The sequence below is a fragment of the Ochlerotatus camptorhynchus genome, unplaced genomic scaffold (genome assembly GCF_037179485.1).
Source record: "Ochlerotatus camptorhynchus isolate MF236.1 unplaced genomic scaffold, CSIRO-AGI_Acam_v1.1 ptg000185l, whole genome shotgun sequence".
NCBI classification, from domain to species: domain Eukaryota; kingdom Metazoa; phylum Arthropoda; class Insecta; order Diptera; family Culicidae; genus Ochlerotatus; species Ochlerotatus camptorhynchus.
Window position 1 is genome coordinate 88,137 of NW_027040675.1, and position 18,061 is coordinate 106,197.

The following is an 18,061-nucleotide window of genomic DNA, read 5'->3' on the forward strand; positions in this document are numbered from 1 at the left end:
TATCATAGATTCTTCAGCGTTGACAAGATTCCTATAGTACGGATTCGTTCTTTCCGGATTCCTATAGTACGAGTGCCACTGGATTCCTATAGTGCGGTCGATCCGGCATTAACGAATACACGTACCATATGGGATTTGAGCAAACACTGATTGTACGGCAATTTGAAGAGATAACTTCGTGATGGCTTTGGAGATGTTGCTAAGCAGATAGTTGGCCACCTTTTGGGAATAGTCACTTTCCGGAACATACGTAAAAGTGGTCAATTAATGAAACTGATCCTAGAGCTCCATGGTTTATTCAAAACTACTCATACACATCTTATCAGATTGAATTCGGAGTTGTGTTCAGAATATGGACTCTGGAGACTACGAGATGGTCCGCTGGAAGATCCGTAAAAGTGGTCAATTCATGAAACTGATCCAAGAACTCCGTGGTTTTTTTAGAAACCACTCATAGACATCTTATCAGATTGAACTCGAAGTTGTGTTCGGAATATGGACTCTGGAAACTACTAGATGGTCCGCCGGAAGATCCGGAACATTCGTAAAAGTAGTCAATTCATGAAACTGATCCAAGAGCTCCGTGTTTTTTTCAAAATCACTCATAGACATCTTATCAGATTGAACTCGAAGTTGTGTTCGGAACATGGACTCTGGAGACTACGAGATGGTCCGCTGGAAGATCCGGAATATATTTTGGAAACGACTCTTAGGCATCTTATCATATTGAACTCGCAGTTATGTTCCGCTGGAAGATCCGGAAGATCCGTAAAAGTGGTCAATTCATGAAACTGATCCAAGAGCTCCGTGGTTTTTTTTAGAAACCACTCATAGACATCTTATCATATTGAACTCGTAGTTATGTTCGGAATATGGACTCTGGAGACTACGAGATGGTCCGCTGGAAGATCCGGAACATCTGTAAAAGTGGTCAATTCATGAAAATGATCCTAAAGCTCTGCGGTTTTTTCGAAACCACTCATAGACATCTTATCAGATTGAACTCGAAGTTGTGTTCGGAATATGGACTCTGGAAACTACGAGATGGTCCGCCGGAAGATCCCGAACATTCGTAAAAGTAGTCATTTCATGAAACTGATCCAAGAGCTCCGTGGTTTTTTCAAAATCACTCATAGACATCTTATCATATTAAACTCGGAGTTGTGTTCGGAATATGGACTCTGGAAACTAAGAGGCCCGCTGGAAGATCCGGAACTCCAGTAAAAGTGGTCAATTCATGAAACTGATTCAAGAACTCCGTGGTTTTTTTAGAAACCACTCATAGACATCTTATCAGATTGAACTCGAAGTTGTGTTCGGAATATTGACTCTGAAGACTACGAGATGGTCCGCTGGAAGATCCGGAAGATTTTTTGGAAACGACTCTTAGACATCTTATCATATTGAACTCGTAGTTATGTTCGGAATATGGACTCTGGAGACTACGAGATGGTCCGCTGGAAGATCCGGAACATCTGTAAAAGTGGTCAATTCATGAAAATGATCCTAAAGTTCTGCAGTTTTTTCGAAACCACTCATAGACATCTTATTAGAATGTATTCGCAGTTGTGTTCGGAATATGGACTCTGGAGAATACGAGATGGTCCGCTGGAATATCCGGAACATCCGTAAAAGTGGTCAATTCCGCCAAAAGACACAGAGTATTTGCATCCATCGCTCAAATGTTCAAGTTCCGAACAAGTTTGATAGTGGAGATGTCAACCTAAAAGCAAAGGACATTTGGTCGAAACAAATCATAATTTTTCAGAGTTGGGAGGAAATGCTATACTAATATCAACATGAAGCTTTAGTTCGATAATTTAATTGCTAGAAAAAGATCTGAAGAGGATAAATTGAGCGAGTCAAATGCGCACTCTTTTGCATGTGGATTTGAGGACATACCTCAAATCCCCTCACCCATCAATGTATGAGTTAGGTAAAGGAGTGCGTATTGTCGCATTATTGGCCCTTCGCTCAATTTCAACTTCTTTTCAATTTTCACACTGCCGTACTCAAGCCGAACTATTAATCTATCCTCTTCTTAACATTATCTAGCTAAGAAAGCTTCATGTTGATATTATTTAGCATGTGATCCCAAATAAATTTCAAGATTTTTTTCAGTAGCTCTTGACTGTCCTCGCTGGTCGACTTGATCAAGCTTAATAACCTCTAATTGTACTCAATCTGACATTGTATGAAGGGCCAAAAACGGATTGGGTAGATCCGTGGGCAACATCGCCCACGTGGATCTACGGGATGATTGAGAATCCCCTTCCAACAGCAGAATCATGCAACCGGTAAAAAAAAGCCATCCAACAGAAGGATGCCCCAATGAGAGGGGGGAAGAGCCCGCCCTCTATTTATGAAATATTAAAGACAGGGAGTTGGAATTTCCACTCTCCCCATTCGGAAGGGAAGTAAAGCCGTTGGTCCCAGGTCTATGAGTTGTTAGGTCGATAGGTAGGGTCCAGGTGTGGGAGCTGCCTTCATGGCGTCGGTAGCATTGGTACTCAGTAGGGAAAACAAATCAAGGGAAACAAATATTGATGAGGATCGCCGGATATTTTTTCAAGACTTCAGGATGATCCGGTATTATTCTGAAGATATTCATCTGTCCAACAATTCAATTTACGTTTCTTTGATTTTCGGTTATGATACTAAGTTGCTCGAAAATTTTCCCAAAGACCTTCAAGTGATCAAAGACATCGATGAAGACCGCTGGATGTTTTCAGGATGATCAGGTATTATTCTGAAGATTGTCAACTGTCCAGCATTTCAATTAACGCCTCTTATTATGAAGATCTCTAATTTTTCAATAAAACAAATCATGTCTCTAAGAGATTCTCGCAAGAAAGTAAGTTGATCTGGAATTATTCCAAAGATCTTCTGCTGATCAAGGATCTGAGTAATGTTCTCTGGATCTTTTACTGTTAGTCAGGAATAACTCCAGCGACCATCCGATCATCAAAGTCCTACATCATGTTCTCTGCATATTCTGTCCATCAGGTTTTATTCTGGAGGTCTCCAACAGTCCAGTAATTCCAATCTCAATTTTTTTTTAGAAAGCAGATTGAACAGGAATTATTCTAATGTACTTCAGTTGGTCAAATACTCTGGATATTTTGGCAATTCTTCTGGTTGATTAATGATTATCTTATCAAGTCTCTTAGGCCGCTTTCATAGTGAGAGCGAAGTGAAGAGGCGAGCGAAGCGTTGAAAAGAATGTAAGGAATAATATCAATAATGGAAATTCTCATTATTGATATTATTCCCAAAATTCCTTTCATCGCTTCTTCACTTGTCTTTGCTCTCACTATGGCATCGGCCTTAGATATTCTAGCAAGATAGTGGGTTGACCAAGAATCATTCCAAAAACGTTCAATTGATCGTTATAACGTCCTCTGGATAATAATTCAAGACTACTAGTGTATCGGGAATTACTGTGTAGATCTCCAACTATTCTGTATTTAAAATCATATTTCTCAGATATTTCTTTCAGAAAAGGGGTTGATCCAGAATTATTAAAAAAACCCCAAATTTATCGAAGATCTGCATACAGTCTTCTAGATGGTTTGTCACGACATCAGGTTGATCAGCGATCTCCAAAAAGTTCTATGGATATTTTATCAAGACTTCTCGTTGATCTGGTATTATTCTGTGGATCTCCGATTGTTCACTAAATTAATTCATATTTCTTAGGTATTCTCTCAAGATAGAAGGATGATTGGGAAATATTCCAAAATCTTCAGTGGATCGAAGTTCTCCATACTGTTTTCTGAATCACTGCAGGTTGATAAGGAATTATTCTGAAGATCTCCAATTGTTCAATAGATCAAATAATATCTCTGAAGGATTAGTTAGGATAGTCAGAACTTATTCCAAAACCTTAAATTTTTCAAAGACCAGCATAAAGTACTTTGGATATTTTGTCAAGGCAATGACCAGGTATTATTATGACGATCTATAACTGGTCAATAATTCAAAACAAGTTAATCCGGAATTATTTCTAAAACTTTCAATTGATCTGTCTTCTTAATATTTTGTGTCACGACATCAGGTTCATCAGGAATTATTCTGAAGATCTCCAACTGTACAGTTTTTCAAATCCTGTTCCTTTCAGAAAGCAGTTTGATCAGGATTTTGTTTGAACAGGGCTACTTTTGATCAAAAACCTTTATTAAGTCGTCTAGATATTATGGCATGCAAAACTTCATGTTGATCAGATAATATTCTGATGATCTCTATTGTACTCAAACAACTCAGATCATGATTCAACAAATTCTCTAAAGATTGCAGATTGATCAGGAATTATTTCAGAGACCTTTAATTGATTAAACATTTCCATAAAGTTCTTTGGATAGTTACAGAATTCAGATTGATAACATATTAATCTGAAGGTCTACATCTATCCAGTTATTCAAATCATGTTCTCAGATATTATGTCAAGATAGTGGGTTGATCAGCAGTTATTCCATAGGCCTTCAGTTGATCAAAGATCTCTATAATGTAGAAGGGTCTAGAAAGATCACGTTTCATTGCGCAGATCTGCAAGTATTTAAAATTTCAAAAGTTTCTCAGATATTCTTCCAACATGACAGGCTGATTAGAAAGTAATGGAAAACAAAAAAAAAATGGTCGAAGACGTTCACGTTGAACTAGTAATTGATCAAAATTAAAATAAAGACTTTAAGATATTCCTTCAGACTTTGCTTGTTGATAAGGATTTATTCAATGATTTATCAGCTGATCGATGATTTCAAAAAAGACTATTGCATATGTTTTCAACATTTCGTAGACGTTTTTGAAGTTAGTAAAACTTTTTCGATTATCTTAAAACTTTCCCGAAGTACTCTGAAGTACGATGGATTAAAAGGAAAGATATGAAAATTTTCTGAAGTTCTTGGAACTTCCCCGCAGTACGCAGAAGTTCTCTTGTTCCAATTACGCCACGCACGTCGCCGTCGATTATTGGACCGGCGCACAGGTCTAAACCCTATCACTGTGACCCGGAAGGAAATGGCCATTTTACCTAAAATTAAAAAGTCAACTCAATTCGCTCACCACTGTTTACGTGTGCATTGACAATGCGAGATCAGAGCATGTAAGCGAACGAATAATTTCCATTACACCTTAATAATGAAAATCTTACCACGCTGTATCACCACCGCGAGAACGGTGACCTGGAATTACCCCTTCGCCATAATAGGACAGCTGTCATGGCGGCCACCGTCGTCGTTAACGTTGTAGCTACGTTGTCAACGCCGAGATTAAATGCCGATTCCGTGATACGGGGTGCGTAAATTGCAGCAATATGGAGATGTATGTAAGTAGGTATACTACACAAACAACGAACGAACGGTGCCCCAACGAGGTCAGATTAGAAATCAACGTGATCTGTTATGGTGTCTTGTTGTTGGTGTGAGCGCCCAGTGTATGAAAGGAGGGAGTTATTCTGCTCATTTCGAGATAAGAGAACTGCTGATTGTTGGAGTTGATTTACATGGAAATGCATAGTGTTTGACGGAGATCAAAACGAAGTTGGTTCTGCTGGCAAGGGGAGGGGAGTTGTCATATTTAGAGGGGAAAAGAGACTGTCCTCTATCCACGAAATGATAGCAAATGTTTTCGATTCCGAGTGGTTCCGCCAATGCCATTGTAGAGGAGAATATCCAATATGAATGCCAAACAAAAGCATTTCACGGGAATGTCCACGAGCGATTCTAGAAACAAATCTTACCTTATGGCATGCGTTGAAGATTGTCAAATTGGTTCAAAAATTATTCCTCAATCCCAAAATGAATTTCAACGTAAGTTCTTCCGGGAATCCCCAGCGGGAATACCTTAGTCCCGAAAATCACCCCTCACATTTCGCCTTTATGTGTGAGGTTGTAAATTCCGATTAGATTCAACCGTACGCCACATTCCTTCCATTTACAACCTGTACGAATGCGATAACTGATTGATAACGAAGGTTGTAAAGATTTATCACCTTCAAAATGTTCCCACTTCCTAAGCTGGCCGATTTTGATTTGTCAATCAATTTTTCCCCTTTCGCAAATTTCACCCATTCCACCTCAGTTGAGTCGCAAGCTTTTCAAGCTTGAGTAAAGCATACACCATTTTGCCCCACAGCTATAGGTAGGGTAGTGCAGGCCAAAATGCACCTCGGGGGAAAAAGCCCCATGTGGTTTTTCATAGCTTTTTGGGCTGCTCATCAAATTCAAATTGCCCCGGGGGTGCATTTTGGACTGTCTTCCCCCTACCTGCTACCTATCGGATAAATATTCATGCGGACGGCAATCGAGTGGAAAAGCAAAAGAATGACGTCTATTCTTGAAATGCCATGCACCGCCGCCGGTCCCCATTTTCTCTGAGCTTGTCTCGTCTGGTGGCGGAACAATCGAGCGAAATTTGCAGTGGGTGGAGGAAGATGGAGCCCACCAGGAGGGAAAGGATTTGTTTTGCTGTGAAACCCACCACAGCTCGACCGAGTGTGGCGAGCTAGAGCTGCACACGGATTATCCTTTCGAGGAAAGTTGCTTTTCGTGTCACGTGATTCGAGGGCGAGAAAAAAGGGGTTCGTTGTCGTTACCACATTTGGTTTGCTACTGCTACTCTTACCCTGGGAAGGTGAAATACTGGTAGGTTCTACAGCAAATTGGTGCCCAAATTGACCTTTTCTGATGGGCTTGGCTCAGTCAATTTAGTTGTCAGTCGTGAGCAGAATTTGTTGTTTTTACGGCCAGGTACTTTCAATTCGAAATAATTTGCATGGTTCAACGTTGACTTTTAGGCGCTGAATACACTCGGTCAGGGTGACCATTGAATCGGGAGAACCGGGAATTTGATTGGAGGATTTCGATTGTAGTCGGTTGTAGCCGAAATATTTCTCTTGAAAATATTGAATATTTCTTCAAGCCCGGATTTTTTTTCCATAGTACAGGATACCGAAAATTAAGCCTGAGATTATCTTAAAATCCACGCAATGTCCCAGAGTCTGGCATTTTGAATATTTAGAAAGTTTTAGAACCACAAAAACATTTCATGTTACAAAACTACACATTTTTTATGAAATTCTGAGAACCACTATATCGTTTTGCTATGGAATGGCTTAATAACGAGTTCTGAACTCTGACCCACATAATCAGCATTTAGTGCCACCTGGAGGATAGTTGCTTTCTTCGGCAATGTTGTTAACAGAACTAAGTCCATTCGGATGGTGATCAGTTCCACTAAGTGGTGATAGTGTGCATAACTATGTTTGTTCCTGCTATATCGTGAGATGCTGATCATCTAGATCTGCAGCAGGAACTCTCTGAACAGGTTATATCTCGAAACATTTTCTCAATATACTTGAATCTAAGCCACCGGCAAACGATCCAATTTTCCCCTTCCCAAACTGGTCAATCTCCGTTCAAAATCATGCACCTACATGCGTATGACAGCACCTACATACACACCATACCAACTAATCGTGGACATGAGCACAGATCAAACACGCGTCTACCCATAACTGAACTCGAACCGTGTAAAACCATGGCTGTCCAAGATATCGATTTGAGGTTATGGCAAACGAGTTTTGATTTGCTGCCGTCATTTGATTGACCAGATGGTGCACCCAGACTCGCTGTTTGCCACTTTCCACTGGTTGTCTCTTCCATTTATGCCGTCGTCGTTTCATAAATGCTGCTATGTACTTACATTGAAACGCAAATCCTGCTGCTCTGGTGGTGGACCAACGTCCCCGGATAAAAATTACATTTCGAAACAATTCGAATATAGGGTTACGGTATGTAATGTGGGTCTAGTCCTTTCATTCGGCCTATCACGCAAATAAATAATTAATTAAGGAATATTACACAAAAAATAAGGAAAATATTGATCACTGATGGTTGATAAATGTGTACCACACACAAATCAATTTATATCACAACATTTCAATACATTTTCAGCTCTCGTAAGTAATAAAACTGGTTGAGAATATCACAATGTTCGGAGTTTTTAGCCGCCATGACTTATAAGGTTAAGATGGGAAGGTTGACTGACGATCATCAAATGGCCTGATTATGGCATTTATTGATTGGAATTACCTGATAATACACACTAGACGTAAAACTTACAGTTGCTGTTTGAATATTTTATGTTTATTTTAATTGTTTAACAACGTTTTCACAAGTAAAACATGGACCCAACTTTAGGGACACATTTCTTTTCTATGTTCCTAACTATGGCCCATGAAATTCATTTGACAGCATATAGCAATAAGAGTAACGTCAACAATGTTGTTTTGCATTTGGATGATAAGGAACGAACAGGAAGGGAGATTTTTTCTGCCAAACCTGTATAATGAACATCACAATGTTCTGATTTAGATATTCTGCGGTCAAAAGACGATAAGCGAAATTTTTAATTTTTAAATTGAGTGATTTAATGTAGTTTTCGTAAAATTTTCTCTAAGAAATGTTTTGAGGAATGAAGAGCATTAAGTTAACAGTGATAGTGATAAAAAAAATACATCAGAAAACGTTACCAAGAGCGTTTTTTTGAGGATCAAACAAGATAGGACGAAGTTGCATCCATAAATAGACCCAATTTGGGGACAATAGACCCATATTACATACATTTCCCTCGTGAGTTATTGTCTTAAAAAAAGTAAGTTTTTCAACTTTTCGTGGTTTCTGATAGCAAACGACATGATAAGCATATCTAAGCATACCATTTAGCAGTAGAATATCGTTTGCAGGTAAATTCATTGATGAGTTATGATTAAAAACGTAATCGATGGCTGCATATTAGACCGAGGTTAGGGACGTATACCCTACAAATCTGTAGATAGCTTTACATGCAATGCACATCGAACAGTCAGTGTTGGGTGGCGAATGAAAACTTATAATTGAAACGTCGTCCAGTTAATGCATATTGTTTTTTTTAGTCGGGATGTACCCCCGTTCGCCGTTGTCGTCATCGTTTCGATTGAATCAATATATGGAAGTGTACTAATTTCTGCTTTCTTTCTCATTTCTAGGCAATGGCGATACATCCTGGTGCTTTTCACAGATAAAGGGTGCCCTCGACGACGATGTCACCGACGCGGACATCATCTCGTGTGTGGAGTTCAACCACGATGGCGAGCTGCTGGCCACCGGCGACAAGGGCGGCCGAGTTGTCATATTCCAGGTGAGGAGAAAGGGAGATGGGAATACAGTGCGAAACGGATTCCTGATATGGATTCGGACACGTGTCCGGTCCTGTTGTTGTTGTTGTTGATTACATCAATTGATTGGAGGAAGGAGGTTTGCAGTGACTGGCTGCTTGTGAAAGGAGGATGGCATTAATTGAATTTTCAAACCGGGGAACGTGTTTCTTGTATGGAAAATCGAAATGGAAACGATGATTGATAGGAAGCGTTCCGTTCGTGGGACGTATGCATCTACGGGGAATTAGATGGTGGCAAAATTTCCTCGGTTTATGTGTCTGGAATCCAACTTAGATTAGGATAAAAATAAGGGATCATTGTAAGACATTTAGAGAGCCGGTCTAATGATCTTCGACGACTTCAAAGACCATCTCATTGTGGGTAAATCCAACTTAATTCTGGAAGCCAGTCGGTAGGGAAAGGTTCAGGATCAATGGGACTTCAAGGCTAGTTTAAGAAGACAAGTTCGAGGACGAGTTCACAATTTTTTTAAGGATCAAATTTGGCTCCTTCCAATATATTTACCCACAGGGTTCTTACGTTGAAATCCATTGTATTTTCCCAAGAGGTTGTTCGAAACTGTAATCCAGATCATCAGGACTTAAACCATTTCTTACTTTTGTCCTAGAAGTTATTGGGCTGCTCTAAAATACCCTCCCCTTGGCTAGTTTTTTAACCTGGACGTTGGTGGGCGGGCCTAATCTTATGCTTCATAGTGGAGCGTTGGAGACGGTTGGTTTAGGTCCGGCATCGTTGGCTCATGCCGTGACAGAATAGCGTCATGAGCATGCGATGAGGATTACTGAGCTTCCCCTCTCTGATGAAGCATTGCATAAGAGAACCAAAGTTCTAGCCTGAAGTGATAGTATCACACTTGTTACTCCTTTATTTGAAAGCCGCGATGTAGTACGCTTACGTATAGGCACTAACGTTGGGTGCGATACTGGCGGGTTTTGCCGCAAATCACTCTTATTTTATTTATTTTAACATATATAGTTTTATTTGGGTTTGCAAGGGAGTTATACTATTGAAATATTTCAGTGCCCAACAGTACTCCTTCTACTTGCGTGACAAGCTTTCGTTGTTGTTTTCATTGAGGTATTACTCAGGGAACAATGTTAAACACCATTTTTGTACATGGTATTGCAACTTATCTTATATATATGTGCTTCATTTTGATTTGGGATAAGTGTTTGAACTATGGCTCGCGATTTCCACTGTGGCGCGTATCTATTGTGACATAACCATACGTATTATTGTGGTGCGACATACTGGAAACGTGTGAGCGTAGTTGAAGCATATACCCTATGTAATTTAAAAATCAGCTAGGAAACTAACTTCAAAGTGAAGCATTTTAGTCACTTGAAGGTGTCACCTGGGACGAACTAATATATATTAAATAAAAATAAAAGTCGAAAACAACTTGAAACACGTTAAATTTTAGATTACATTCACAAGTGCAGGTACCTAATAAAGCATGGTAGGTAGATTAGAGATTTCAATTATTTATTAAATTAGACTAGAGATATCATAATCATCAAACGAACTTAAATAAGAAAATTTAGACAGCCTAGTAGCATTAAGTTTATTAACAGAAGAGTTAGGATGCGGAGGGTCCGCTTAGGGAGGCAACTAGCCTTTAAAGCAACTGGCAACTAGCCTTTTCATGTATTGTCTGTTTATTTTGATTATTGCTTTAAAATATCAATTTGGTATATATGTGAAAGGATGAATCAATTAATTTTTTTTTCTCTATTTAGGAGATTTTCAGCCGCAGGCTGGTTCATCTTCTAAAAGGATGAATCAGTGGGAGATGGATTTTCGGTTTCTTTACATTTAGCATCACTATGTGTCATTTCCTCAAAACTCCCCAATAACCGACCTCTTCATTCCCTTCCTTTTCCCATGGCGTTCAAGTGGTCCGCATAGACTATTCAGCCATTACCCGTCCTTTATCCTCGGCTTTGGATTGACTTGCGCTCCCATTGCCCCACCAAACGCTGCAAAATGAAAATGAAATGAAAAGAAGTTATTGGGCTGCTCTAAAATAGCACATTTGAGTATCGAAACTAACACTTGATGCTTTCTGAATATTTCCCGAGGTCCACTGTGCACTTCTAGGACATTCTCCAGTATTGAGGACATTGAGGTTCGTTGTACTTGCCTTTGGGAGTTAACAGATCCCCTGGACATGTCAAAAACATTATCTGGTCTTACTATCAAAGCTCTATATATTTTCTTTCGAAATTGTTTGAGCTGTACAGTGCTGCGGAATGAATCACAGAGTCCACAGACATGGCTTTTGACGGCACTGGACGAAAGCACTCTGAAGTTCTGTGGAACTTGCCCTTGTAATCTTTCGATCATATCTCTACAGTTTCGGTATAGTTGATCACTTATTTTGTTAACACATTTCCAACATCTCCCTTGGATATATCAGGAATCTGATGTCCAGCAGACTCTTAGATTTGTCCCGCAAAGCATCCGAGTTATTCTGCAAGTCTCTGGATTTTCCCCCAAGGTTGTTGGATTTGTTTGATTTATAATTTTTCTCTTGATTTGTTTTCCGTACACTTGAGTACCAATTCCAGGGCTGGTAGTGAGTCACTTTTTTCAAGTCAGTCACTAAAAAGTCTCTTGTTTTAAGTTCATGTCACTAAAGTCACTTATTCTTGTAATCAGTCACTATTTTCAACTATTTTAGCGTCAATTTATTTCAATATTGATCATTATTTGCTTTGTGACGTTTAATCGTCTTTCTCTATCTACAGGCTGTCAACTCATTTTTCTAAATAAAATTTCCTGCGTTTTCCAGGTTTTCCCAGAACTTTAACGGATAAATTCAAGGCTTATAATAAGAAAGTTTTTTTTTAATGCGTTCAAAATATGCTTTTTCTGGAAGATCAACAGTAATTAACCCAAGCGTTTTTAAGACATGGTAATCAGTTTTAAAGAAACAAGTTTGTAATCAAATCCAATGAATGTTGAACTTAATTTTTCACTGTTCACAGTTTAAAAAACGTACTTAATTTGAGTAAGTCCAAAATCTAAAAACATTCAATGTCCAGGGTTGGTAGCTGGTCACTTTTTAGTGGCTTTGTCACTATTTTGAAGTCAGTCACTAAAAAGTCACTTTACACACCAAAAAGTCACTAAAGTCACTATTTCCCTAAAAATAGTCACCAAAGTCACTTTTTCACAGCTAAAATAGAGTGAAATGGAACAATATCAACAACATTTTTAATTTGAGTACTTAGCACTAAGGAAGTTACAAAAGAATTCTGGGATGATTTCTGAGGATGGAACGAGGGGGGCGACACATCTAAATCTCAATTCTAGATGCTCAACAAATCTCACACTAGCGAATCAATCTTCTTTCATTTCTCGCATCTACTTGCATCGCGCATAATATTTTTGCAGGAATTCTTCAGAATCGTTTCCCTGCATCGTAGATAGAGTCGCCCTCCTCGGGATGGAAGCATGAGAACTCTAGAGAGTTCGAAATAAATTCCGAGAAGAATTCCAATGGAATCGGCTTTTGAGGGTTCAATCTTAAAGGAATTCTTCGAAGAGTTTCAAAGGGTATTCTGGGATGGATTTTTGTTTTGATAATGCTGAGAAAATACCATGGGAATTCTGAATAGAATACGGATTGAAGGGGAGAAGTCGAAGATTATTTTGAGCATAAATTTATGATATTTATGAGGTTAATTACATGGGAATTCTAAAGAGAATTCAAGTAAATTTGAAATGGATTTATGGGAAGAGTCTTCATGGAAATCCTGGAAGAATAATTCAAAATCGAATATAATCTACTTTAACTAATTATGATTTATTAATTCATGCGTAAAGTTATCGATTTACATAGTTGGAGATGCTTAATGTCAAATATCAGACTTAAAGTGAACATTTTATACGATAGATGAGGAGATGAAGGTATAGAGTTGATAGTTACGTTGTAGTACGGTAGTGTGAAATTGTGTGTAGAAAGTAGAAGTAGAAAGCGAGCAAAGGACATTTTTAAGGAAGGTACGAATTAGGTAGAGAAATCAGGTAGATGTTTACGTCAGATGGCGATTTGAGTGTGAAACAATTGATAGAACTGTTTCCGCACATCGGAGGCACATGAGCAAATTGGCGATTATCCCTTTTGCCATTGTGGCGAGGTGAAACACCCCTCACTATCCTTCATCAATGAGTTTGGTAAAAGGGATGCTCTACCCGATTTGTACATTCCTAAAAATTGTTTTAAGCTCCCTTTTTACTTTCTATATACAATTTTTACACTGCCGTAGTACAACGGAACTATCAACTCTATACTCTATTAAAATGTCCACTTTAAGTCTGATATTTGACGTTCAGCATATCCAACTACAAAAATAATCTATTTCCAAGAATGTTGTCCATTGTTCTGCAAAGAATTTCAAGAATGCAATATTATTTTTGTTAAGCTTGTTTTAGAAGCAAGTTTAAGAGGAGTGGAATAATTTTAAAAAAGTTCTTGAGATCATCCTCAAAAAAAAAAATGAAATATTCTTAGAGAATTATCAAAGTTATATCAAAATTTGAAAGATTTCAAAGGTAGAATCAAATTCAAGATCTTCGAAAAAATACTGTCGTTGTAATGATCTATTTAACCCTATTTATGCTGGTTTATTATGGTTTATTGGATTATACATTAATTTTAACGTATATCACTCAGTCAGTAACATTTAATTTTTTTTTTGAAAATCCGGAAATTGCACTTCAAATGCTCTTAATAGGAGATTCCGTTGAGAGTTATATCAAAACTACATTAGAGGAATACATGAAATGTGATTTTAAGTTCCATGACAAAAACAGTTTATTTGAATATTAAACCTTATTTGAGTTTCTGAGTCATTACATAAATGTCACTATTGGTTACTTATTTATTATTTAAAAGTCACTATTTCGTCACTATTTCCCTAATTGTAGTCACTAAAGTCACTACTATTATATCGCACCAGCACTACCAGCCCTGAATGTCTTGTAGTTTCGTATTCCATATACAAGTTCATGATATTGATTTCATTTCAAGTTCGTAATTAACTTAATGAAATATTAGAGATCTTCATTGCAGTCCCATTAACTTTACAACAATTGTAGGAACTTTGAAGAAGTTCTGAGGAATGAAAGGATGTTCTGAGAATTTCAGTAAAGCTCCATAAACAAACTGCGGGATCACAAGGGAAGTTAACACACTGAAATTATGGGGAACTTACTGGAAGCTTTAAGATCCTCAAATCGGTTCTTTTAACATTCTAAAAATTTTCAGAAACATTTATGAAGTTCCTAGAATTTCAGAACACATCACAGGTGTTAAGCAAACTTGAGAAATATAGAAACGTTGAGGGGTATTGTGCAAATTTAAAAAAAAATCTAAGCACCTCAGAATAGCTAGATCTAGAGATCTTTGGGGAATTTCAGATCTTAAGAGCAGTACCCATGACTTTAGTTCAGACTTTTTAGAGCAGTTTAAATATCTATTATCGTAAATTTAGGAAAATTGAGAACATTTAAGATGTTCCGAGAATTTCAGGAAAGTACAGAGACCATCAGATAATTTAAGAAAACTTCATAAATATTTCAGGAACTTCACAGAAGTCCAAAGAATTTCAGGGAAATTTATTTTCAATAGAATTGAGGGCTTTAGGGAAGCTTCGAGAACATCAAGACAGATAAGATAATCAAGGGCAGTTCAAATAAGTTAATGAAAATTATAGAAACCTTAAAGAAGTTCCGGAAGCTTCAACAAAGCTCCGATAGAACTTCTGGAACGTGATAAAAATTATATGAACATCCGGAAAACGTGAGAGTATTTTAAGGGTGTTATGTCATGGAAATATCAACAATTTTAAAAATACGAAAGGTTAGCTAAGTTAAATATCAACGAAGTTCCATTCATTTAAAAAAAATGCGAGAACTTTTAGCAAGAAGCGATAAATATCTTCAAGAAATTCCAGAGAACTTAGAATTTAGATAGTTTCATTATATTCAGCGAAGTTCCGAGTACTTCGAGGACGATCAAATAGCTTCAGAATAATCCCATTAACTTAAGCAAATTTGCAGCGACTTACAAGGAATTCCGTGGAATTATGGGGTATTCCAAGAATTCTATGATTGACCTTAAAACGTAATATATAATATATATCAGACAATTTGCCGGACAAACAAATTTAGAGAACTTCAGGTAACCATAGTTCAGGGAAAATAAATGAGCGTTTTAAATGGTTAGAATACTTAGGAAAATTGTCCAAACCTCAAGGCAAATCAATTAATTTCATTAAAGTTGCGGGTTGTTAAAAAATACTGATAAATTCAGGGCAACCTAAAGAACTTTAAAGAAATTCGTTTAGGCAGTGTTAATAACATCCGGCAAGTCTAGACTATTGAAGAAGTTTTAAATTAGTGTCGATAATTTAATGGAAGTTTCATGTTAAGTGAAAATCATAAAACTATACTAATTATTTCATTCTAATTCCATGAAAATTGCGGGAGCACAAAAGCTCCAGAAATTTAGAAAAAGTATTGTGGTATTCAGAAACATTTCGAGAACTTCATAGGAAAAAATTGGGAAGTTCTCAGAATAGTCCATTTCATATTCAACGGAAATTTCGATGAAACTATCCTCCAAATTCAATTTTCTTTTAGTTTTTATCGGAATTACCTTGAAATTCTCCACAATAACTATCAGAATATTCATTGAATTCATTTCAGATTTCCTTTTGAATCTCATTCCTTTCCTTGGAGTTCTACTAATTTGTTTGGAAAACTCTCCTGAATTTATTTTCCTAATTCCTTTGAAGATGTCCTGGAGTTATTATCAGATTTAATTGTAATCCTTCTTTTAATATTTAAAAAAATCCAAGGACTCCCACACACTTTATGAAATTATTCTCAGAATGCCCTTGGAATTTTCCTTTGAAGTTCACAGGAGTTGTGCTCCTCAGAAATTCCTAAGAGTTTTCAATAAAATTTATTTTTAATTCAATTCAGGGTCACTTTTTAGTCACTATTTTTACAACTATCAGTCACTATTTAGTCACTTATTTCTTCAACATGGTCACTAAAATCACTATTTTTGACAGCAGTGATGGCTACCAGCCCTGCAATTCTATCGACGCCAGGGAGGCAGATCCCACTCCTGGATCCTACCTATCGATCCATCAACTCATGGAGAGTTTATGCCTCAGAAAATCCCGACGGCGCCGACTGGGGTTGAACCCAGGTCTTTTGGAGTGAAAGGCAGTAACGCTTTCCACCACCGGCGCCGCTGTGAACTATGATAATCCATTTCATACCATAATTATTGTGGATTTGCTCAGAAAGTCCTCTCGACTTGCCACCAAGACTTTTGGAGTTAGATCACAAAACCTTTCAACTTTTCCTATAAGATTTCTTATTCTACAAAGTATCTGGACTTCTCCCAACATAAGCGCTCTGTGATTTTTAGATTAGGCCCTTGCTTTTTAATCGACAGGGTGTCGACGACCTGGAAAAACCTGGAAAATCAGGAAAAATCAGGGAAATCCTTTTTGAAACTGGAAAATCAGGGATTGTCAGGGAATTTCATTCTAAGTCAGGGAAATATTTCTTTATAACAGAAACATATTAATAAGTATGGCTGACTTCGCTAGTTTCATACAACTTAATTACTCGTTGTAGTTTGAGGATGGTTTTCAATTTTAAATACAGTTGCGAAGTTGTGGTTGCTCGATGCTTGATGTTGCATTTTTGCAAGTGGAGCAAAAGTTACTCAAATACTAGTTCAAGTCGGTTGAATTCAACTGAGTTGGTCAATTGACTTGCCTTGTCTAAACCCAATTTTAAGAGAAGATAATGATTTTTTTTTTCTGAATACTTCTTGTTCCTTATTGTGTTCTTAACAGCTTGATTAGATCAGAGAACTAACTTAATGAGAAATCAGGATAATAGTCTTTCTTGAGAGGTTTTTTTTTCATTGCTTGGTGCAGCACTTTTATTATTGAATAATGATTCAAATATACGTAGACAAGCATTGCTTTGACAGCATAGAGTGGCTGTATTAAGTATGTTAGGTCTTCATTGGGAATCTGGTTAGCTCGTCAAATTAGCTTATCAGTAAAGTTTTAGTATTGTAATGTTGCTGCTATTGCAATTTAAATGGAATTAACCTACAGAATGTTGGAGGTGAAAGCGCTGTTTTTACGATTTCCCACCGGAGGAATCCACCCACGAATTAGCTTTTGGTTATGCATATTATCCGGAATAATTTTCGTACCGAGCTGGGTCTCAATATGTGCTCATGGCAAAACAAATATGATGGGATTAAAAACAAGTGTTTCATATGTGAAATGCAGAGTAACCAGCGACCCGGGGAAACTGGAAAAAGCTGGAATTTGAAGTCACCGGGAAAATCCCATGACAAATCTGGAAAAATATACCTCGTCCTCTCTTCGAAAACAATAAGATTTCAAGACCCTTGGACTGGTATAGATTTTCAGGATAACTACAGTAACACTTTGAAGAACTATTAAGAGAATTTTGAGCAGATTTTAGAATGAATTCTAGAGATAACACCAAGGTATTTCTGAGAATATTTTCTAGGTAGCTTTAGGAAAACCTCTAGGGGAGCTTCTACAAGATCTCCCAAGAGTGAAGAGGATTCCAGGATTCTTGACAAATACCAAGGAACGCGAATTTTGAGGGTAAAATTCCAAAATAAGTATGCGAAGATCTATAAGGATAGTCCGAGTATAATTCCAAGCGCATTTCGAAAGAAATTTCTAAAGAATGTTAATAAGAATTCCATGCAGTTTACAGAAGAATTTAGAGGAGAACTCCGAGATAATTCTGAGCAAAATT

At 37.5% G+C, this 18,061-nt stretch overlaps 1 protein-coding gene across 5 annotated transcripts in view; it reads left to right on the top strand.

Annotated features, from left to right (window-relative positions):
- tws (protein phosphatase 2 regulatory subunit tws) overlaps positions 1-18,061 on the top strand; it is a 118,513-nt gene that overhangs the window by 62,336 nt on the left and 38,116 nt on the right. For all 5 annotated transcript variants that reach the window (XM_065223187.1, XM_065223190.1, XM_065223189.1 and 2 more), the window contains one exon: positions 9,026-9,177. In XM_065223187.1, the coding sequence (XP_065079259.1) occupies positions 9,026-9,177 (152 nt within the window). The remainder of the gene's footprint in view (positions 1-9,025; positions 9,178-18,061) is intronic.